The sequence below is a fragment of the Drosophila virilis genome, chromosome 2 (genome assembly GCF_030788295.1).
Source record: "Drosophila virilis strain 15010-1051.87 chromosome 2, Dvir_AGI_RSII-ME, whole genome shotgun sequence".
NCBI lineage: Eukaryota > Metazoa > Arthropoda > Insecta > Diptera > Drosophilidae > Drosophila > Drosophila virilis.
Window position 1 is genome coordinate 15,171,848 of NC_091544.1, and position 22,724 is coordinate 15,194,571.

The 22,724-nt window shown below is 40.5% G+C and overlaps 6 protein-coding genes across 7 annotated transcripts; 5 read left to right on the forward strand and 1 right to left on the reverse strand.

Annotated features, from left to right (window-relative positions):
* Positions 1 to 244: 244 nt before the first annotated feature.
* On the forward strand, positions 245 to 2,462 carry Srlp (Spliceosome-ribosome linker protein). Its single transcript, XM_002053730.4, has 3 exons — positions 245 to 458; positions 515 to 1,303; positions 1,365 to 2,462. Exons 1-3 carry the CDS (start codon positions 359 to 361, stop codon positions 1,631 to 1,633), a joined length of 1,158 nt encoding a protein of 385 aa, XP_002053766.1. The 5' UTR covers positions 245 to 358; the 3' UTR covers positions 1,634 to 2,462.
* Positions 2,337 to 4,321, forward strand: Desat2 (Desaturase 2). Its single transcript, XM_002053729.4, has 5 exons — positions 2,337 to 2,462; positions 2,832 to 3,140; positions 3,214 to 3,550; positions 3,612 to 3,797; positions 3,869 to 4,321. Exons 2-5 carry the CDS (start codon positions 2,837 to 2,839, stop codon positions 4,185 to 4,187), a joined length of 1,146 nt encoding a protein of 381 aa, XP_002053765.1. The 5' UTR covers positions 2,337 to 2,462; positions 2,832 to 2,836; the 3' UTR covers positions 4,188 to 4,321.
* On the reverse strand, positions 4,245 to 5,631 carry LOC138910989 (uncharacterized). Its single transcript, XM_070207593.1, has 2 exons — positions 5,615 to 5,631; positions 4,245 to 5,263 (listed from the first exon to the last, which is right to left on the reverse strand). Exon 2 carries the CDS (start codon positions 5,222 to 5,224, stop codon positions 4,487 to 4,489), a length of 738 nt encoding a protein of 245 aa, XP_070063694.1. The 5' UTR covers positions 5,225 to 5,263; positions 5,615 to 5,631; the 3' UTR covers positions 4,245 to 4,486.
* Positions 5,632 to 5,732: 101 nt separating this feature from the next.
* On the forward strand, positions 5,733 to 14,146 carry Desat1 (Desaturase 1). Of its 2 annotated transcripts, none has more exons than XM_015171606.3 (5): positions 5,733 to 5,865; positions 10,884 to 11,212; positions 12,417 to 12,753; positions 12,817 to 13,002; positions 13,067 to 14,146. In XM_015171606.3, the coding sequence occupies exons 2-5, from the start codon at positions 10,900 to 10,902 to the stop codon at positions 13,383 to 13,385; spliced, it is 1,155 nt and encodes a 384-aa protein (XP_015027092.1). In that variant the 5' UTR covers positions 5,733 to 5,865; positions 10,884 to 10,899; the 3' UTR covers positions 13,386 to 14,146. The 2 variants fall into 2 exon arrangements, with proteins under 2 accessions (XP_015027092.1, XP_002053763.1); XM_002053727.4 differs by lacking the exon at positions 5,733 to 5,865 and adding an exon at positions 7,664 to 7,824.
* A 47-nt stretch (positions 14,147 to 14,193) lies between these two features.
* On the forward strand, positions 14,194 to 15,842 carry vrs (versager). Its single transcript, XM_002053726.4, has one exon. The coding sequence runs from the start codon at positions 14,330 to 14,332 to the stop codon at positions 15,113 to 15,115; it is 786 nt and encodes a 261-aa protein (XP_002053762.2). The 5' UTR covers positions 14,194 to 14,329; the 3' UTR covers positions 15,116 to 15,842.
* On the forward strand, positions 15,703 to 22,546 carry LOC6630247 (UNC93-like protein MFSD11). The gene is made up of 4 exons (XM_002053725.4): positions 15,703 to 15,842; positions 20,658 to 20,827; positions 20,889 to 21,346; positions 21,411 to 22,546. Exons 1-4 carry the CDS (start codon positions 15,756 to 15,758, stop codon positions 21,995 to 21,997), a joined length of 1,302 nt encoding a protein of 433 aa, XP_002053761.1. The 5' UTR covers positions 15,703 to 15,755; the 3' UTR covers positions 21,998 to 22,546.
* Positions 22,547 to 22,724: the final 178 nt, after the last annotated feature.

Sequence of the window (22,724 nt, forward strand, 5' to 3'; positions counted from 1 at the left end):
TCGATATTTTCGTGTAATCAGTTATCAAAATATCATAATGGATTTAATAAATATTTTGTGACAGCCATTAAATATGCATAACTGTTAATCTAAAAGAAACATAACAACTTGCCTTGTCACTGATTATTAACAATTTCGGTTAATTTTGTTGCAATATCTATCGATTGTACTTCACTATCGAATTGCTGAGCTGCAGACTGGCAGCTCTCATTTTTCCACCCCAGTTGGCAGCCCTTTTTTTTTACGATATTCATAAATTGTTTTGCGAATCACAATTGCATATCTTTGTTAGTTAAAGAAGTAATCACAAGTGTTTGCAAAATTAAAGTTAGAAAACAATTTAAAGCGTTTCACCAACATGTTCTGCAAAGTAGGAAGGCAGCTGGGCCAGCAGATAGGCCAGCAAATACGTTTGACATCTCGCCGCATGTTGGCCACCACAAAAACTTTATGCAAAGGTAGTTAAAACGCAGTGTGACATAATGTTTATCTAGTAAACTAACGATTTTTGCAGATGCCGAAGCCAAGGCAGAATCGGAACCGGCACCGCCTAAAAGCATACTCGTGGAAAAGGATAAAAATATTACTTTGATCGGTATTAACCGTCCACAGCAGCGCAATGCCATCGATTCGAGTACCGCTTCCCAGCTTTGTGAGGCATTCTCCGCCTTCGAGGCGGATGATACCTCGCCGGTAGCCGTCCTGTATGGTGTGGGCGGATCGTTTTGCTCGGGCTTTGACATTCTTGAGATCAGCACCGACGAAAAGGAGGAGATAAGCGTTGATATTCTGATGCGTCCCGAGGGATCTGTTGGTCCCACACGTCGCCAGATTAAAAAGCCGGTCATTTGCGGCATCAATGGCTATTGCATAGCCAATGGCTTGGAGCTGGCGCTCATGTGTGATTTGCGCGTCATGGAGGAGTCGGCTGTGCTGGGCTTCTTTAATCGGCGCTTTGGTGTGCCGATGCTAGACGGTGGCACTGTGCGGCTGCCCGCCATGATTGGACTCTCCCGTGCGCTGGATCTGATACTCACGGGACGCCCGGTGGGTTCACAAGAGGCGCATGATATTGGCCTAGTTAATCGTATTGTGCCCACAGGCACAGCGCTGGGCCATGCACTGGAGCTAGCCACTTGCTTGGCCAAATTTCCGCAGCGTGCACTCAATCATGATCGCAACTCGGTTTACTCCGCCTCGTTTGAGACATCAACGTTCCACCAGGCCGTGCAGAACGAGGTAATGTACACATCACGCGAAATCATCGAGGACATGCAGAACGGCATCAAGTGGTTCAATAATAGTGAGTAGCTTCTACTTTGCTGGTAGCTCCAAATTTAATTTAAAAACTTCATTCCATGCAGCGTTCAAGGCAGACACCACACATTCGTGGCTGAAGCGCGACCGATCTATGGCTGACTGGGATGATGAGGATGTGGCAGCTGCAGCAGCTCAAAAGGAGACCAAAAAGCAGGAGGAAGAAGCAGCACTTGTTGAGGCTGAGAAGCAGAAGCTGGCAGAGAAGGCGCTCAAGAAGTCCAAGAAATCCGTTGAAGCAAAACCTGAAGAAAAGACCAGCGAAAAGGACAGCAGCAAAATAACGGATCCAAACGAAAAGCCAAAGGATAAATAAGGGCAAACTTAGTGCATAGAACTAAATTAAAATATTTTGTATATAATAACATCCTTACATGCAGTTCAGAACTGATCAACTTGAATTTGTTAATTTATTTAAATACATAACCGTGAAACACTGAAACTATAAATATACAAATTTTCCAACTGACAATGATAAATCATTTAGAAAATATTTGGAAATAACTTATATATTAAATATCAATCTTATTTTTAAGATTGTAGTTCACAAGCAGAGCTGAAAAAGTCTAATAAGTTTTTGCTTTCATCATAGCAGATTAGTTCCACTCGGGCTAAGCCGGGTAATGCCTGCATTTTCACGAACTCAACGCCAGATGGCTTGCAAGCGCGACATGTAGAGGGCGCTTTGGTTATCAACAAGTAATTGATGTTAGCACGGAGATAACCCGGCCAGCACGGTGCCAGCAGCCACACGTCGAGTTAATGAGTCAGATTTGACACCTAAACGCCTTCAAGCTGGGGCGATCTTGCGCTACGTGCACTTTGAATTCGCATCGAACATGTGCTCCAGCCGCATACAAGAGTGTTTGTCCACAGTTCAATAGGAATAAATTGCAACGATGTGAATTTCATTAAATCTGATTAAGCATTGTCATTAGTAGCATTTAATTTGTAATCTATGTATTCACAAAGTGAACAGAGTTGAACAAATGGTCATATTTTGATTAGACATTTTCGTATAAATACTGCGAGCAGGCGATGTTACACTTTCAAACTGTTTTCCATATTTAAGACGTCGTTGTGTCGCCAATAAAAACAGAGACTCGAAAATTGAAAGCTAAGCGAATATAAGCCTAAAGACGAAGGTATTAAATTCGTAAACACACTCAATAGTCAGCTCTCGCCGGCAGCCAAGTTCGGTTCTTCGACTTTCCGAAACTCTTCAATTGCTCCAAAGTACTTAAAGTAATTGTTGACTGAGACAAAGAGTCGCTGTATTTCCGCGAACAAGTGTAAATAGTGTGCTGATAAAACACTTTTAAAAACTATATGATATTTAATGGGAAAAAAATAAACAAAAAACACAGAAATGCTGCGAACCCATCGAAAGCTTCAGAGAAATTTAGGCTACATACCAAATTTGTTAGCGCTAGCTTTGAGTATTGGCTGAGGTCGGCAGGGCTAGATAAATTTCGTTTGAATGTCGTCTAATTGCTAAATGAATTGAATTACAGAAGAAATGCCACCGAACGCTATAACCAGCCCGTCCAATGTGCTGGCCACATGCCCCGAGGTGGAGCAGCTGCCGAGCGGCGAGTGTGCATCGACGGCTTCTTCCAAGCAGACCGGTGTGCTCTTTGAAGGTGATGCGGATACTGCAGACTGTGCTTTGGATGTGGATGTAAAAAAGTTGAAAAAGGCCGAGAAACGCAAATTGAAATTGGTTTGGCGCAACATAATGCTCTTCGGCTATTTACATTTGGCAGCTGTCTACGGCGGCTATTTGATGTTAACCCAGGCCAAATGGGCCACAGTTGTCTTCTGTAAGCAGCAAAGAATTTCTTGCCGTTTGGACATTGATTTGACGCAGTTCTTCGTTTTGACGTGTTTTTCCAGCATTTTTCCTATATACTGCGGGCATGATTGGCATTACAGGCGGCGCTCATCGTCTCTGGGCTCATCGCTCCTACAAGGCTAAGTGGCCGTTGCGCGTGATTTTGGTCACCTTCAATACGATTGCCTTTCAGGATGCCGCCTTTCATTGGGCGCGCGATCATCGTGTGCATCACAAGTTCTCCGAAACGGATGCCGATCCGCATAATGCGACACGTGGCTTCTTCTTCTCGCACGTCGGCTGGCTGCTATGCAAGAAGCATCCCGATGTGGTCGCCAAGGGCAAGAGCCTGGATGTTACCGATCTGCGCGCCGATCGCATACTCATGTTCCAGCTCAAGTGAGTAACGAGGTGGCAACTAATGCTGATCACGCTATAACTAATCTCTGCATTTTGGCAGACACTACTTTGTGCTAATGCCACTCGCCTGCTTCATATTGCCCACCATCATACCCATGATTTGCTGGAACGAGTCGTTGCTGTGCTCCTGGTTTGTGGCCACCATGTTCCGCTGGTGCTTCCAACTGAACATGACCTGGTTGGTGAACAGTGCCGCACACAAGTTCGGTGGCCGGCCTTATGACAAGTATGTATTACCTATAATTGTGCATAGATATAGCGTTTGGATACATGTTTATATATATTACTTATGTACAGGAACATTAATCCCTCACAAAGTCCATACGTGTCGGCATTCACCTTCGGCGAAGGCTGGCATAACTATCATCATGTCTTTCCCTGGGACTATAAGACGGCTGAGTGGGGCAGATATTCGCTGAACATGACCACAGCATTCATCGATTTCTTCGCCAAGATCGGTTGGGCCTATGAACTGAAGTCGGTGGCGCCGGAGACCATTGAGCGGCGAGTGCGTCGCACTGGCGATGGAACACACGAGCTGTGGGGCTGGGGCGACAAGGATCTAACCGCAGAGGATGCACAGCATGTGCTGTTCGTTGACAAGAAGGCAGCATAGATGCCTGTGCCTGGGCACAAACTAACTTAATTAACAATATTATAATCTTAAGACATATTCACTTAATACAACGGGTTATATATTCGATAGTAACAAAAACATATACAACAATATAATTAACTCTGATATCGCAATTGATGGATTTTGTTGGTGCGGTAATCGCTTTCTATGGATTGTGACGGAATTGTTATTGTTGCGTCTAGACGGCTGGGGTCTGCAGGTGTTGTCGTGCTGATAAGCATTATCTCTAGCCATGTGCGCTCTAGGCTTTGCTTTCGGGGCTTGGGCAGCGTCAAAGTCTACGGCAGCATGGGACCGTTCTCTTTCTCGTACTTCTTCACCTTCAGATCTAGGATATGCAGCACAACCTCAGCCAGCGCCCTTGGCTGCACGCCTGCCTCAATTAGTTCAAGGCAAATTTCCAGTGCCTCGGTCGAGAGGCGCGTGTTGATCAGCTCGGACATGCCGTGCACTGCAATGCGCAGGGATGGCGATTTGTTCACAACACTCTGCACCATGCCGAGTTGGCCGAGTTCCTTATTCTGGCTATCCGTTTCATCCTGCTTTGAGTCCTCGACTCCAGTAATGCTAGCCATATTATGGTTTTCATTTTTATTCTCCTTTGACTCCCCAGCTCCAGAATTGCTCACCAAATTTTGGTTCTCATTTTCGTTCATATTCTGCGTTTTTGATGCAGGGCTGCTCTCCTTATCGTCACTTGGCACCTCGGCATCCTCATTTGGCTTCTCGATTTCAATTTCTCGATTCTGATTTGGATTTGCAGTAGTCGTGTCCATGTCCTGTTCTCTATTCGACTCACTGGGCGCAGCAATGATGACCTTACTTTGAACAAATTCGGGCACCTCAGCCGGGACAATGCTTACCGTTTTAAGATACTCATTTGGCTCCTTGAGCGCAGTAATCTCAACAGTATCTAAATTCTCATTTGGCTTCTCGTGTGCAGCAATGATTACCTTATTTTCATCCTGGTTTGGTTTCTCCAATGTGTTTTCATCTTCGACGCCTTGCTGGGACATGTTGTGGTGGCAGCAGGATGAATGCCAATTGCGATGGAACTATAGAACGATAGGTCATCAAGTTGTGTATGCTATCGATTATTATTAAGTATCCTTCCGATACTGAGTAATCGTTGCGAACATACGAAATATGTATATGGATTATTTAATTTTTTTGACAGTTGATGCAAACATCTGTTATTGACTTTGTATATTGCAATACTTATCTTGCAACAAACAAAACTCATGGAAAACTACTATAAAATAATAAGACCAAATAATACAGCAGACATTAGCAATCAAACATTAATGTAGAGCTAGATGTCAAATCGAAAGGTTGAGCTCGTATACATAAGTAATATCAATCTTTAAGGAAAAGAATTAATTCAATTTTGTAACAATGCACTGTACCTTTCAATATATAATTAAAAATTTGTTACACATTTGCAGCTAACAACATTCGTGTTAATTTTAACTATTTCCTTAATATCGATACATTGCCTGTGGCATTGAGCTTAAGTATCGAGTAGCATGGAGCTCGATATTTGCTTGTCAGCAATCCCGATACTTGGCGTCTCTAATAATTAGCTCAGAGGCATTAGTTGCAAGCAATTTTGCAGATTTCGGATATCTACCACAAAATTAATAAATAATCGTATCAAGTAAGTTGTTGCATATATGCATATCAATATATATATATTAGTTTTGATTAACCTTGTGCAAAATCAAACATTGTAACAGTTAGAGGTTGCCAAAATCTACACGTCCGCAGCTCGCTTTAAAGGTTAAAGGAATATATATGTACATATGCCAAATAACGACATTAATTTTTGTTTAAAGAGATTAGAACTGTGTGTTTTACGGTATTTTGATGCGCAACACAATCACATAGTGACACATTAGTTTGCATGCAATGACGCAAGGTTTGGATTAGATTTCCCCCTAGGCATAGCTTGAAATCACGCGTTTTCCTTTAAAATGTAACACATTTACAGCCATATGTTAGTTCCATATAGAATTAATATATACATATGTATGTAGTTTAAGGGTTAATCAATTGACGTTCAGCTGCTGAGAACGAGCTGAACAGGCGCTAAAACGATTATAATCACGTTTAATCAAATTGACTTCAGAGTTCATCTGCCTTAGAATTTTCCATGCGACCAATGCGCATTTGCATGTCAAGTTACATTATTTGGAAAATTGTGCAAACATATGTATGTACATATATACTATATACATAAGCTGCACGAACAGCTGATGCACGAATGTCGTTTACGTTCAAGCAACAGCTGTGCATATCGCTTACGTTCTTCGCCCAGTTAAAAGTAGTTCACTATTATTTGATTTAGCGAAGAATTTGTCTCCGCTTTGCCATGCATATATTACTTATAAATGTTTACCACATGATAATCTTTGTCTTTTGCTAGACTCGACCAGATAGGCCAGCAGAAGTTGTTTGTTTAACAAAACTAAACCATGAAATGAAGAAGCTTAATACTCTATTCCGATCGATACTTATATATGTCTAATACGATACTAATTAGATACTTATATGTATCTAATAAGATTCCCTTAAATTTTAAACATTTAAACTTTTTTATTCTGTGTTGTAAATTGTTTCTAACTTATATGCATCATTTTTTAAGTCTAGGGCGAAGGCCTAATAAATTGTATTTTTTTTTTAGAAAAATGAAAGTTTAAAATACTTTTAAGAAATGTCCTTATATAGAGCTAATTACTCACTAGGAGAGCAAACCTCAAGAGTGTTGCCAAACTGTTTACCAAAATTAATAGCATATTTCGCCCTGAAGCTAGGGTATAAAATATCTTCTGTGGGGAATTTATTTTTGTACAGTTTATCAATTTGTTTTTCAACAGGTCAAAGTACAAAAGTGAACACGTTTCAAAGTTAACTAACAATAGTCATTCAAATGGATTATTAATAGCATAACAACTCTGAACCCGTATCAAAGATTAGAAATTGGTAATCTTATTTGTATGATATCTATACAAATATTTTCATAACGGAGTACAGAGCTTGCATGCTTTTGGAAATAGATTTAAATTGTTGTGTACCCCAAGCAAATTTAACAATTTTCCTTTGGCCAGTTACATTATTAAAATTGATCTATTAACGAGGCGATTTCAAAGTCATTTTCATTCATTAACGTGCTTTAAATTGCGCACTTCTCTCAGAAGTGCATACGTGCAAATCTGTAGGTTTCTTATCAGTGCACAGCATCTCTCAATTGATGTACAGCTGTATGTATGTACTGTTATGTACATATACATACACATGTATATGACAGATTGGCGTACGCAAGCTGCGGGCGTATCAACAAATCGAAAGAAAGGGGCAGTAAAAGTTTTGCGTCGCTGCCAACGTCAAAAGTTCTGCGAAGAAAAAAAAGTTTATATTTTCACCACGCTGTCCAAGTTGCTCTCAGTTAGTGTTGAGACCGTAGAGCGTACGGACGTATTAACGCTGACTGTTCGCTTGTTACCCATACAAATACTCTGTGCAAAAACAGTGACAACATCAAGTTTTTATTTGATTTTTACCTAAAAAGAAAAACCGCGAAAAGCTAACTTTATTAGCTTTGTCAAAACAAAAACAGGTTAGTATTCGTTGTCGTTTGGCAGTTGCGACAGGATTTTCAAGTGTTTATGTAAACCATTGACTAACCCAAACGCGAGACTGTAGCCAACTGGCCAGAGAATATATAGAGAAAAAGACACAACCAAAAAAAAAAAAAGTGCTTTTGCGTTCTTCTTTGCTCTTACAGGCAAAAAAAAAAAAACTGCTACAAGTCCAAGCGAACCGATCATCAGGCATGCAAATCGTTAAATTTTAAAGCTTAATTATTTTCTTATAAGCTTCTCTTCAACTTTTGAAGGCTGTACTTAAACGGCCAATGCGTCTATTTGTCGAAGGTTAGAGACCTAGACGCAAACACTCGGGCTCTTTTATAGTTAGCTTGGGGCATTTAGCTACTCGACCATGTACCTATTTAACATACTAATGCTATGGCTCGCAGACTATACAATGAAACATAAATTATTAACGAAATATGCATATGTATGTTATTCTTGTGCCACGGTTAATTTGTCAATATGTATGCAAAAGAGCTTACATCCTAACATTATGTTAGCTCAGCTACAATTTCCGTATATTGAAATGCAAGTTTGTTTTTTCTGATCGTAATGAATTCCGACTAATGAACTCGTATTGTGGAAACTTAAAATGCAAAAACTCATTACATTGTCGAAATCAAGAAAAATGTAATATGACTTAATTAACATGAACTTTTTTTTTTTAAAAATGCTTCGCTTTGTTAATTGTACACTTACATTAAACGATGTGTCGTGTATCTAGCTAAATGGAACACATTTAATATTTGCTAATAAATTGAACAAGCTGCCGGAAAGCTCTTTATTTTTTTTTTTTTTTTTGCAAAATTAAGCACACAATTTAGCAGATTAGAGGCATCAATAGAAAATGACCGAGACGACCCGATTTTACGTGTTGAGCAGAGCGAATCACGCTGTTGCAACGTGATGCCGGTCGGCGAATTAAGCTCCAGCCCAATTTCTCTCTTGCTCTCTCACGCTCTGTCGCTCTCTTGTTCTGTGTGCACGGGCATTGTCGCCAATGGGACTGCGTCAACTCAGATTTCAAGTTCAATATCAAAGCGTTAGACTGTATCTCATACGAGGCGCAACATAATGAAAACTGGCAAAAAAAAACACAAATAGGCAGGCATAGGCAGACGTTTGCCGGTTCTGCGAAGTGTTATGGTGCGTCTCTCTTCGCGAGAATAAACAGTTGTTTACTTTACTTGTGCGCCTTAGTAGTAAAGCTTTCGTAGGCGATCGTCTCTTTTCGTTGATTTCTAAATATTCTTTGAAATGAAAGTATACACACGCACACATACAACAATATTATACAAACAAACTCAACCAGATTTCTTGTTCTTGCCATCGTTCTGCCTCTGTCTTGCACTGTTGTTGCGTTAACCGAGTCTGGCGTAGACATCGTATGACTTCAAGCACACCTATGTATGTATGTATATACACGTGGTTCACATTTCAATGTTATGATGTATGTACACACTTACATATGTGTGGGTGTTTGTTCTTTTGCATGTATGTATGCGCGGCTGCAAGTCAAGCTGGCAATGCATTTTACACTGAAAAATACAAGCTTTGTTTTTCTGTACCTGCTAAAGCTGGCGTGTTTTATATTTTCGTTTATTTATTTAGTTAATTTGTTTTCTTAATGTATATCAGTAACACATGATGTTTCATCAGATTTTTGTTTAGACAGCAACTGGCCATTAGATTCACATTACCCGCTAGAAATGCGAAGCGATAAAGCAACGTGATTAACTGTCGTCAGTTATCGGTAGAATATAAAACCCTGACCCTGAATAATATAAAAGCATCATTCGATGTCTGCTTTTCTATAGATAATATTTCTTTTAATCGCTGCACACCTGTAAAAGCTTGCCGGCACAACAAACAAACCAATTTGGGTTGACCAAAGCTTACGTAAGCAAAAGCTCCAACATACAGCTGCTTGATGGCTTATGCGCAAATTTTCTACTCAACAGTTTAAAACTTAACCCCCAGTTGGCAGGTTGTCCAATAAGAACTTTTTATAAGTGAACAAAGGTAAACCAAAGCAGCCGCTCTTTAGCTGCATGTGCTCATATGTGTGCATACACATACAATACACATAAATAGTTCATCTACTAATTGATGTCGGTTTGTTTTTTTGCTTGAATAACAGTTATTACCGTCTCTTTAATTCGCAATTCTTGTTGCCAAAGTGTTGGTGTGTTTGTATAAGAAATTTGAAGCTAGGAAATTTTCCATGACACACACACACGCACACTTCTGCAAGCTAATGCCTGCCCCCCCCCCTAGTGACCCACATGTGTGCTTGTATGTGTGTACACACAAACATGCAGAGGTGTGAATTGTTTTCGACTGCAGCTGGCGCTCTCCGTTGTTTTCGTTGTTGTTGTTGTTATGTTTAATTATTAACCGTAAAATCTCTTAATGGACAGACGCCCTGAGCAGCCATCTGCATTAGCCGGTCGCATATAAAAGTCCCAATTTGTTTTGTTACTTTTTAAAAAATTCCTTTTTTTTTTTGTTTTTGTTATTGTAAAATATCCCTGCTCCAGAGGCAGGAAATTTACTTTAAATTGGATACAACTCGCGCGAATTTCCCGTTTTGATTATTTTTGTTGCTTATTCAAAAAAAAAAAAAAAAAAGTGCCTTTCTTTCACTGTGTTGGCGGTTATCCTTCGCCAAGGACAGGCATAAGTTTATTGATTTTTTTTATCCATCAGCCTGCCTCAACGTAGTTCAAGGTGCTCAAGGCTTAGCCTGACAATAAATTGCAAGGTAAATTATTGTTATTAACGTTAAGTAACGTAAGGCAGCAACAATTTACGAGCTTGGCAATAAAGACGAGGCGACCACGACAACACCTTTGGGAGCGCGTCTAGGGCGGCAGCTATAGGCAAAGCGTGTCAAGTTCAGCTTAGCCAATTTGTTAAGTTAATTGCCCAAGCAATTAATTTAAAATTTGTTTTTTTTTTTGTAGTGTGTTTTTTTTTTTGTTTAATGCATTTTGTGATCGTTTTGGTTGGTTTTTTGTTGCAGCAACTGGTGCCACAATATGCCGCCCAACGCAACCGCCGGAGGGCAGTCGATTACCGACTCGCTAATCTCGGCCGCTGCCACAGCAGCCGCCGAATCGGAGCAGAATCCCACCAAGCTGCAGCAGGATTCGACCGGTGTGCTGTTCGAGTGCGATGCCGAGACCATCGATGGCGGCCTCGTCAAGGATATTGTCTCCATGAAAAAGGCCGACAGGCGCAAACTGAAACTCGTCTGGCGCAATATAATACTCTTTGGCTATTTGCACTTGGCCGCACTCTACGGCGCTTGGCTGATCTTCACCTCGGCCAAATGGCAGACAATTGCTTTGGGTAAGTGGACACACACGCACACACACACACACACACACACAGATAGCCCCAATCACCTCAATCATCAATATGTTTCCATGTTTATTCATTGCTGACAATTTTTTCCTCGCGTGCCGCGCATTCCAATTGCGAGGTTATCGTCGGGTTGTTTATTTCAAATTTGGCGCTGATAACATTGGGCAAAGTCTTATCGCAGTCCGCCAGTCCAGGCTCAAAATTAGCATAATGCCTAATTCAAGTCGCATATTTAATGCGATTTGATTATAATACACTTTTTCTCATTTGCAACTTTAGAAGTTCTATTCGCGATATTTAATTAGGCAAGCTTAAAAGAATTTTATAAATTAAATATATAAAAAAAAAAAAATACTACAACGCACTTTTGCTTAATATATCTTATGGCAACACAATTCCGAAAGCTCTTCAAATTCCTGTTCAATAATCAATGAGAGAATATAAGTAAAGAAAATTAAATTCGGTTTATCTGTTTGCAATGCGCATATTCTAAATGGGTTCCTATTTAGGGAATGTCTAATTTACGGGGTCAGGCGGAACTCTATTTCTAGCTGTTCCAAGTATTTCGTCGACCCTAGCCCCATTACTTATCCGACTAGTAGCAGTTGTTTTGCTGTCAACACGCTTAGTATATGGGAACAATGAAATTTAAACCTAAAAGTTCTTACACACACACACACACACACTCACAAGCACACACACGTATAATACACCTTTTCGAAGACATATGGATAACTTTCGAGTGCCCCGCAAGGTCAATCGGCATGTGCTGAAGGCCGTCAGGTACATCACTGATAACGAGCATCTGGAATATGCGCCATTCTCAGTGATACAAGAGCACGTAAAGTACTCGATGCGTAATGGAAATCCTGTGCATCGTCTAGATGATTGCATCAAATCCTCGCTGCATAATTTAACCTTTCTGGGCATACTCTCTGCCAGCGATGATAGCACATCGTATGCCATACGCAACATTGGGGACATGCTTGTTAAATCCAAGAATCTAGCGCAGCTTGATCATGATCAACCAGAGCCAGTGTAAAACTCTGTATTATTTCCTTTTGTAGAATGATAAATTTTTAGTTGTAATGGAAGGAAAATACATACTCGATAATGACATGATGCCATAATCTTTGGTTATTTGTAGCTACGAAGATATATAATTAATATCCTTGTGCTCTTTTTACAGCTTTCGTTCTTTATGCTGTCTCTGGCTTGGGCATTACGGCTGGCGCTCATCGTCTGTGGGCCCATCGTTCGTACAAGGCTAAGTGGCCGTTGCGCGTGATTTTGGTGATATTCAATACGGTGGCCTTCCAGGATGCCGCTTTCCATTGGGCTCGCGATCATCGTGTGCATCACAAGTATTCGGAAACCGATGCCGATCCGCACAATGCGACACGTGGCTTCTTCTTCTCGCACATTGGCTGGCTGCTGTGCAAGAAGCATCCCGAGGTGAAGGCCAAGGGCAAGGGTGTTGATCTGTCCGATCTGCGCGCCGATCCCGTCCTGATGTTCCAGAAGAGGTGAGTGCATAGCTAAATCCAATGCCTGGACGACCTTTAGCTGAAATTGGTTCTCGATTTTAGACACTACATGATTCTGATGCCCCTGGCCTGTTTCATTCTGCCGACTTTGGCGCCCATGTACTTCTGGAATGAGACCTTGATGAATGCCTGGTTTGTGGCCACCATGTTCCGCTGGTGCTTCATTCTGAATGTGACCTGGCTGGTGAATAGTGCTGCGCACAAATTCGGTGGCCGTCCCTATGACAGGTGAGCGAATATCTGAAAAAGAGACGTAGTATCATATTTTTGACTGTTCTCTACTTATTGACAGATTCATCAATCCTTCGGAGAACATTTCTGTTGCGTTGCTCGCTTTCGGCGAGGGCTGGCATAACTATCATCATGTGTTCCCCTGGGACTACAAGACCGCTGAGTTTGGCAAATATTCGCTAAATCTGACCACGGCCTTCATTGATTTCTTTGCCAAGATTGGCTGGGCCTACGATCTAAAGAGCGTCTCCCCCGACATTATCAAGAAGCGTGTGAAGCGCACCGGCGATGGCACCCACGCCACCTGGGGCTGGGGCGATAAGGATCAGCCAAAGGAGGAGATCGATGATGCCGTGATTACACACAAAAAGAGCGAATAAATTAAGAGCGGATCACGCGCTAAAGCCAGAATGAATTGAATCAAATGATACAACAGAAACAGAGTAACAACATAATGAAAGAAATTTTCAATTTTACACATGCCGGCTAAAGGATATTCAAAGCAGCATAGCAAAAAAAAAAAAAAAAAACCAAACAAAAAAAAAGAACATACAAACAGAAACCCTTTAAATAATTTTAAGAAACGATGTTAATGATAAATATCTGTTGTTTATCAATAACTGTATACCGTCTGTGTTAAACCAGCTCTGGAAATTGTTTTTCGCTCCACATTTGCTTTTTTTTGGAGATGCATAGAGTCAGCCGATCTGGACGCCAGCCAAGTGTACAAAGTACTCCGCTGGGCAGCAACTGGACGGCAGCCAGATAAAATTTATCTTTATACTTATACATACACATACCATGCTATATACTATTACATATATGTTATAAACAAAGAAAAACCAATTTTGATTTATGGTTCAATTGGAAATATTTCGAGCCTAACTCCAGTTTGTAGCAAGCGAAAGATTCAGTTAAATGTAATGAAATTGATTATAACGATAAATGCCTATAAAAGATTTTAGTATTTATAGTGAACCAAAAAGAACTAACACACAAAAGAAATCATGATATATTATATGTTTACGATATAATAAACGATCTATGTTAGACACACAAAACCTCTTGAACACTTACATGAATTTTGCAAAATTGTTATAAATAAAATCGAAAATCTCTTCGTTTTAGCTTTTAAACAGTAGACTTGGCATTTTCACTCGTAGCTCGAAACAGTGGACGCCTGTTTGGCAGCTCACACAACATTTCCGAAACTCGTACAGAATAGAACACAAGCTATATACGAGGCAAACGAGAATATAGTAAGAATTTTATAAACACAAGAGAAACAAAATTTAATCTAACAAAATTATTGTTTAAACATTTAATGTTTGACATGGATCAGTTCAATGTGCCCAAGAAAGTGAATCGACATGTCTTTAAAGCCGTCTCCGCATTGCAGACCTCGCGTTCGGGCTTCGTGTCTGCCGAGCTGATCAACCAGCACGTTAAGCGCCAAATGCGCCGGGGCAAGAATGTGCCCAATTTGGATGAGATCATACATCAGTCGCTGGCCAATCTGACCAATCTTGGCGTGCTGGCCTGCACTGGCTCCTCGGACTATGCCATACGGCATACCATCAAGTGTGCCACCGATGAATATTCTCTGCTGCCGAATCCCATGTGCCAGGTAGATACCTCGGCAGCGGCATCAGCATCAGCAGCAGCAGCAGCAGCAGCTCCTCGCAAGCGAATTACATGCTCCAATCCAGTGCGGGTGATTAGCGCCGATTCAGCGGGTAAGGTTAGGCTGCGCACACGTGTGCCGCGCATCAGGAAAGGTGCGGTCAAAGCCGTTAAGCGTGCTCCCGTATCGAAGACAAGGCGAGCACGTGCTCCGTTTTCGCGCCAAAGAAAGAGTGGCCAGCGTCGGCCGTCGATAATGTGCATTGCTTGCCGCTCGGCCGTAATGGATTTGGTCAAAATATGTCAAATGATTAATCAGTGCAGCAGCATGGACGCACATGGAACACATATTGTAGCTGAAAACGCAGCTGAATCCTCTATACCCATGGCCATGGAAATAGAGCCTAATGTGGTGCCTCAGGTTTCGCCTATGTACGCACCAAGCCATGACAATTCTCAAGGTAATCACGCCAATAATTCTACTTAAAATGGTCTGGCTTTAATTTCATTTATATTAGCTTTTAACAACAAACAATTGAAAATATCCCAAAAAATGTTGGTATTCAAATAAAATTTACTTACACAGCAATCCGCCCGATTTTCGATAGTCCAAACATTCGATAAATGGAATACCAGTTTGTGGTGGTTGCTCGACAGTCGCTTAAACTGAGCAGCTGATACTGTTAGCGTATTAACAGTGCCATTGCGAGCTAACATTAACATGACTACAATATAATTAACATTGTGTATATTTACACATTCTCTTTTTAATTTCAATCCACTCTCAAACCTCATCACATACACATTAACCCAACGTCAAACGTTTTTGGTGTCTTTCGGTTTAAATTCTCCGTGAAGCTTCTTTTGGGTTGCTAATTATTGTTTAGGCAATTGTTTAACAATATGCATAAATAAAATTGTGTTTTTATGTTTTGATTTTAACCCGCGCTGAGCATCTAAATTCGCTGTCGCTGGTAACGTCGCCGTCGCCGTCGCCCCCTCCGTAACTCAGCCGTCGTCTTGCTTGTGACGTCAAATGCTGCGCGTCTGATATGCACAATATAAACAAATAAATAAAACTACACAAAATTGTGCTAATCAAGACAAGTAAAAAAAAATAAGACAAAATGGAGATGAAATTCGTAATGATAATAATACTTGGCTTTGGTTTTATGTTTGTTTTTACTGCATTTCAAACAATGTGCAATATTGAGGTAAGTTCTGAGTGTGCGTCCGGGCTTTTGTGTGTATGCGTGGGCGTTGTTGACAATCCCCTGCGCCAGAGCGCTATTTTCGTCCTTGTCCTTGCCAATAGACGTTGTAGTAGCCTTGGCATACGTGGCGTCGTCTTGTGTCAGTTATTGCCAGCCAACCCCCCACACACACACACACACACACCCACATATACCGTATTAGCTGCTGCACACAAAGAAAGCGATTCATTCAATTACCATTTGAGTAAATTACACTGATTTCTGTCTGTATAAACTAATAGACTGCCCTAGTTGTTGTATATCGTATTTCTAATCAATTCTAAGACGCTGTTTGCTTAAGCTGCGGCCCGTTTTTATAATACGATAATATATCATGACTGATAACGCAAGACGTTGCAGCCGTTAAATTATCATTCATTCGCTTGCATATCTATAAATACATTTATTTAATGCAATTGGAGACTGGCTTGCATTCAATTGACGAGCTCAAAAGTCAACTTCCATTGCGAGTCAACTCCCTTTGTCAAAGGGCAGATGTCAGTTAACTGGCGGCGAGAGATGCTTCTCGCACTGTAAACGCGCTGACATTGATAGGCCTTTGTGGTGCGATAATAAGAGAACGCCCACACAAATTAAGCTTGTGTTATGGTGTATGCCTTTGTATTTGCTTATTCCCTGCTGTCATTATTGTAATTACAAACATTTAATGTTTTTTATGGCTGCATATATGTAGCTTCATTACTGCGTCCATTCACTTGTTGGCTTACATAGCGGTTTATTCAGGCTTTTGTCCGGATTCTGTTAACAGTGTTAAGATGAAGGTCGCTCGCTGTGTATACATATACATATACATTTATACATATATAAACTGCGCTGTTATTCGAAATGCCTTGCAAATGTTTGCAACATTTTTTCATTACATATGTAACGCCTGTAGCATATGCAGTATTATGTTGCTTTACATTTTTAGCATGTTAATTTCAAATGGGAATATTTTATAAACAAAATCCCAATATTTTCTTCCTGACAAATCTTTTTTGAAACTCAAGTAAAAGCTTGAGTTAATTAAGAATTCTTTAAATGGATTTGCTCTTAAAATAAGCCGGTTTTAACTAATTCCGGAAAATATTTAGTCAGAAGACAAGTGTATTTTTAGGTCGGCACGTTGAAATATCGTGTTATTTCAATCGTTTTTTTTTTGTTGAAATTCAGGTTTTTTGTTTTGTATGCTAAGCACTTTTTTATCGCTTGCCTTTTGGAAAGCGATCTGAAACGGAATAACACACTGCAGTAAGTGTTTTGTATTGAACATTTACTCATCATAACTACATTCTGTTATGGTACGCAGTTCATTGAACCGTTTGCAAAAACCGTTATTGTACCGCTTTAAGTTCGAACCTGTGACGTTTTTTTTTTGCATCTTCAACGGCTTTGTTTGACAGTAACCAGGTTTTATTTAATTAATGAGCAGCGTATGGTGTATATATATCGCATATATGTAGCTCTCACTTTTATGGCAACGTGTACTTTGTGCAATATGCCCTCCAGTTAATTCGTTTGTTGTTTTCTTTTTATATTGTTAAACAATTTATTACGCTCCAAATCGAAGTGAGTTGGAATTCCAAGCAGGGCGTGCACCAAACACCGCTTACAAAACATATAGATGAATAAAAACGATCGATCGACCAGTCGTAGCCAATACATACAGTGTATATACTATATCTGTGTAGCCCATTAGAGCGCAATTTTTGGTGCAAAAGGCCTTGGCATGTGGCGCAATCTATCCATAGGCACGCTAGTACACTTACTATGGAGTTATCCACTGACCCAAAAATAAATTTAGATAACTGCAACTGCTATCCAAATATAAAAGAAAATGCGTAAATGCTCTTCAAAGTGCATTAACATACATATGTTAATGTATAATCGATGTAAACAAGTATTCAAAAACGTAAACTGTTAACAACATTAACAGCTGCTTAACATTCAATTGCTATGTATGTATGTCAAAGGGAAATTAAAAAGGAATATATAACTGTAGATATATTGAATTTAATTGTAGTTAGTTTGTCAGCCCGGTCATAACTGCTAACTTTCCACATGCTTGCGCAATCAAATACAAAGTACTATTCACAATATAGGTTGCAACCAACTGTCTGTGTGTGCGCTAACGCATCAAAGTCAACTCTTTCAATGTCATTGCAAATGCAAGTTCGCCACACACACACACAAACTCACACAGCATACATGCACAGGCTCAAGGCCAGACTGACCAGCGTATGCATTTGATTAACATGCAAACAGAAATACTAACAGCGCACACACTTAAAAAAAAAAAATATCGCAAAAGTGTTGCTAAACGATGCAAAACTGCGCCTGTCCCATTGGCTGAGCATAATAACCGTTAGGCGCCAACTGCAACGTCATTGCTCAAACCCAAAAAGTGGGTGCGCCATAGACGAGCCCACCAGGACCCCCGTCCACCTGCTGCCCCCCGCCAACATTGCAGTTGTCTACAATAGAAAGAAAAAATAAAAACAAACCAATGAAACTAGTTTCAGCATTTATTTTTTTTGCAGGCCTTCTTTTTGGCGCCACATTCGTATTGTTAAAAAGTTGTGGCACCAGTTGATATTTGCGTAACATGCGCATAACTCTTTTATATCAGATCTCGGCGCTTGATACGTTTGCAGCAGCAGCTTTTAATTCCGGCTGCCTTTTTTTTTTGCAGTACTTACTTTTGTTTACAGGTTGGGCCATTGACTTTCACATGCCTGCATACATACATACACACACACACACACACACATATATACATACGTACGTATGTTAAGGCCTGCGTTTTTTAAGACTTTGTCTCTCATGTGGTATTTGCACAAAACTTGACCCACTTTGGCAAGAGCAACTCTTCTTTATGTTCTTTGTGTGCTCCAGAGTCGCAATTGAGCTGATTATAACTGTAGTTCTCTTATCAGTTAATTGTTGTTGCACGCATTGGAGACTTTGTAGTGGTATTTATGATTATAACTGTACGTAAGTGTGTGTGTGTGTGTGTGTGTGTGTGTGTAGGTGCAAGTCTTATGGATTTGTTGAGGCCCTGATAACAGCGATTTATAATTTGGAAAGCCGCAATTAATAGGTTTCTGGCTAATAAATACTCTTTTTCGTCAAAAGATAAGAAGCTTTAGTTTTCGAATGGAATTTGATTGCATATTTTTTGGAGTGCCGACTGTTAAATACCCTTGCAAATGTGCTATTCTTTCTTTTCTCTTTTAATTGGACCCAAAATTTGATAGCTGTCAGATCTTGATAAGCGTGTAATTGCCAAGTTCGGTACGCTTATGAAAATATGAAATGCATTAAATTGTTAGCAACGATACGATTCGATACTTCAGCTTCGTTTTGAGCCTGCGTGTTGATAAATTCCTGCATTCACAATGAAACATTTTACTTTCACTTTCCCCACTGTCATTGACTTTTTGCACACGTTCGCCCAACTTGAGGGGGCTCGAGGATGGGCTAGCTCTAAGATCAGCATAAGTAAGATCTAGTTCTGGGCGTACGATAGATAATACGTGCTGACAACTTGACTTCTTATTGGGCACAAGGACTGGTGCGTAATCAATGCAAATCGTATTGGTGTCAGAGTCAAGTAGACGATAACGATATCATTTCGTTTTGAAGCTTTCAGACAAAATCCTTCGGCTTGAGCGTGGAAAATTTTTTGCAACAGACAAAACACGTTTCGTCTACGTCTGTGGCACGTAATTTTCCATAAATATTAATTAATTTTGTATGCAAAATGTGGCAGCGGAGCAGCCATGCAAGAATTTTCAGCTGCAGCTGTCATTGCACTTGAATTTGGCCGTAAAACTCGTTTAGAGCTGTTTTGCCAATTGACTTAAGATATATTTATGTACATTTAAAGCTCTATATATACAGCTCTGTAGTTGACAAACGTTCTAAACAAAAGCCGTGCCCATATGGAAACAACGCCCACCACATCCGCATCCGCGTCCGCATAGGAAACGCTTAAACTGGCAGTTTTTTTCAGCTATTCTAACCCTGAGCAGTCGACACGTGCTTAAAATTCAAGCAAAACATTTCAAAATTATATTGTATTTGTATAATCTGAAAATAGGTGAACAAAATGGCCGGGTATATTGCTTCTAGCAGCACTATAAAATATAAATATTTTTTTGAGCAGGACAATTAGTAACACTAAAATGAGAATAGAAGCTCTTGAGAAGCAAAGTTCTTCTTAATTCGATAAGTCGCCCAACATAACTTAACCCAAAATCGATAAATATCGATTATGAATTTGAGAGCTAGAGACAAAAAACTCTAGATAGCATATGAATACAAGTCTTTCTAAAATTTGAATGATATCTTTAAGCTTCAAAAAATGTATGTATTTATATTTTTGCACATTTGTTGCAAAACTGATATTAGGGTATCGTATAGTCAGTCACTATTGACTAAATAACCTTTTTGTATGCGTATGTGAATATACCTATGTTGTAAAGCTGATTGCAGGGTATCATCTAGTCGGTCATTCATGACTAAAAAAGCTGGCGAATATACATGCAGTGGAAGAGTATCTGCTAGTCGTTCATGCTTAATATACGTAAGAGCGAATATACAATTACCCTGCCAGTGGCAGAGTATCTGCTAGTCGTTCATGCTTGACTAAATAATTTGCTTGTTAGTCACCTTCGCTCAGAACACGTTTATTGAATTTGCGGGACACGTTTCGATACGACAAATTATTTGGCATAATATTATAATTAATTAAATATTTTATTTACCACACAGAAAACAATATTGGACAGCATATCGCAGGAGGATGACAGCTTTAGGGGCGATGGCTACACCAGCCTGGCCATACTCTATCTGTTCTTTTCGCTCTCCAATTGGCTGGCGCCATCCTTCATATCCTTTACGGGACCGCGCGTGGCAATGGTTGTGGGCGCGTCCACCTACACGTGAGTGCCTGTCACAATTGTATATTGATAGCAATAAATATGCCTTTGTTACGCTCTGCAGGCTCTTCATGATCACATTCCTGTTCCCGTCGACGGCGCTGCTGTATGTGGCCAGCGCAGTGCTGGGTCTGGGCGCCTCGATCACCTGGACGGGCCAGGGCACCTATTTGGCGCGCTGCAGCAATGCGGAAACGATTTCACGCAATTCGGGCATCTTTTGGGCACTGCTGCAGTGCAGCATGTTCTTTGGCAATCTGTTTGTCTACTATCAGTTCCAGGACAAGACGCACATCGATAAGGAGACGCGCAATCTGGTCATTGGCGTGCTCACCGGTGTGGCTATATTGGGCATTGTGTTTTTGGCTGCGCTGCGCTTCATGGCCAGCAATGCGGAGCAGGATAATGAGCTGGAGCAGCAGCACACGGGCTGCGGTCAGGCGCTGTATGCTCTCAAACTGGCCGGCAAATTGTTCTGCACCAAGAGAATGCTGCTGCTCAGCCTGGCCTTCTTCTATACAGGTGTGTTCTGATCAGCTAATTTGTTGTTTGTTTAGCCTTTAAATTGATTTGTGTCGGATTTTAGGTCTGGAGCTGTCGTTCTTTAGCGGCGTGTTTGGTTCATCCATTGGCTTTACCTCGAAAATCGCCTCAACGCCCAAGGAAATTGTTGGCCTGGTGGGCATTTGCATTGGCGTCGGCGAGGTGTTTGGCGGCGGCTTCTTTGGCATTTTGGCCTCGAAGACGACACGCTTTGGACGCGATCCGATTGTTATTGCCGGCTATGTGCTGCACATGGCCGCCTATTTGATGACATTCCTCAATTTGCCCAACAGCGCACCGTTTACGGATACCACCGATATATCTTACCTGGATCCACCCAGCGCCACCATGGCTCTAGTCTGTGCCTTTCTGCTGGGTCTGGGCGATGCCTGCTTCAACACCCAGGTCTACTCCATGCTGGGCGGCGAATTTGTCAACAATCCTGTGGGCGCATTTGCGCTATTCAAGTTCACACAATCCGTGGCGGCGGCCATCAGTTTCTTTTACTCCTCGCACTTTGGTCTGTACGTCCAGCTGGCCATTCTGGTGGCCACCGGCACCATTGGCACAGTCGCTTTTGTTATTGTTGAATGGAGCTTTAAGCGGGAGCATCGCGAGATGGAGAAGTAGATTAGTTCGTCGCTTGCAGACTAGTTTAATTCGTAACAAATCTAATGCTGTTTGTATGTAAGATTAGTACTTGTATTGAATTTGAGATTGCTTAGGGTAATGCACGCTTTTGTGTGTAGATATATATATATATATATATATATATATATGTGTGCATACATATGTGTCCTATGTACCTGTGTATGCATATATGTTCATTGTTTGTTAAAAACCCTTCGTGCGTGCATTTGCGCGCGCGCCGGCGTCTTCCTATACATATGCAATAATAGTTAATTGTTGATCGCTAATGTTGCTATATGTATGAATGTTTGTTTTTTAATGTTGAACATCCGAAACGTACTCATAATTGTAGTTGTAATTGTTTTTTATATAAATTTATAAATATATATATGTATGTATGTATGTATATGTGTATGTATTTGTTTATCCATGTTAATTTATTAAAAGCACAAAGCGTGCAATTGTAAATTTATATTGTCTACAATTACAAATGCAGCGCCCAGTTTGCATATGCGCTGCCAGCATTAAATATACACGTATTTGACGGTACAAGACTTGTGTTTTTTTTTTTAATAAATGACTATTTGAAATCTACGTATTGCAATTGAACTGACGAACAATATGCAATTTGTTATCTTTTAAATATGTTAGATTTCTAATTTTAACGAAATCGCGCCACATTTACAAACGTTTTCCAGCACTGGCCATAGTTGGCTAATCATTCGTC

Bases quoted from the DNA above. Each gene is read 5' to 3' on its own strand.
- LOC6630247 (XM_002053725.4), top strand. From the start codon at position 15,756: ATGGAGATGAAATTCGTAATGATAATAATACTTGGCTTTGGTTTTATG. The intron at 15,843-20,657 runs GTAAGTTCTGAG...TTTACCACACAG, and splicing joins AAACAATGTGCAATATTGAG to AAAACAATATTGGACAGCAT. The intron at 20,828-20,888 runs GTGAGTGCCTGT...TACGCTCTGCAG, and splicing joins GTGGGCGCGTCCACCTACAC to GCTCTTCATGATCACATTCC.
- LOC138910989 (XM_070207593.1), bottom strand. From the start codon at position 5,224: ATGTCCCAGCAAGGCGTCGAAGATGAAAACACATTGGAGAAACCAAAC.
- Desat2 (XM_002053729.4), top strand. From the start codon at position 2,837: ATGCCACCGAACGCTATAACCAGCCCGTCCAATGTGCTGGCCACATGC. The intron at 3,551-3,611 runs GTGAGTAACGAG...GCATTTTGGCAG, and splicing joins ATACTCATGTTCCAGCTCAA to ACACTACTTTGTGCTAATGC. The intron at 3,798-3,868 runs GTATGTATTACC...ACTTATGTACAG, and splicing joins GGTGGCCGGCCTTATGACAA to GAACATTAATCCCTCACAAA.
- Srlp (XM_002053730.4), top strand. From the start codon at position 359: ATGTTCTGCAAAGTAGGAAGGCAGCTGGGCCAGCAGATAGGCCAGCAA. The intron at 459-514 runs GTAGTTAAAACG...CGATTTTTGCAG, and splicing joins CACAAAAACTTTATGCAAAG to ATGCCGAAGCCAAGGCAGAA. The intron at 1,304-1,364 runs GTGAGTAGCTTC...CATTCCATGCAG, and splicing joins CATCAAGTGGTTCAATAATA to CGTTCAAGGCAGACACCACA.
- Desat1 (XM_015171606.3), top strand. From the start codon at position 10,900: ATGCCGCCCAACGCAACCGCCGGAGGGCAGTCGATTACCGACTCGCTA. The intron at 11,213-12,416 runs GTAAGTGGACAC...CTCTTTTTACAG, and splicing joins ATGGCAGACAATTGCTTTGG to CTTTCGTTCTTTATGCTGTC. The intron at 13,003-13,066 runs GTGAGCGAATAT...ACTTATTGACAG, and splicing joins GGTGGCCGTCCCTATGACAG to ATTCATCAATCCTTCGGAGA.
- vrs (XM_002053726.4), top strand. From the start codon at position 14,330: ATGTTTGACATGGATCAGTTCAATGTGCCCAAGAAAGTGAATCGACAT.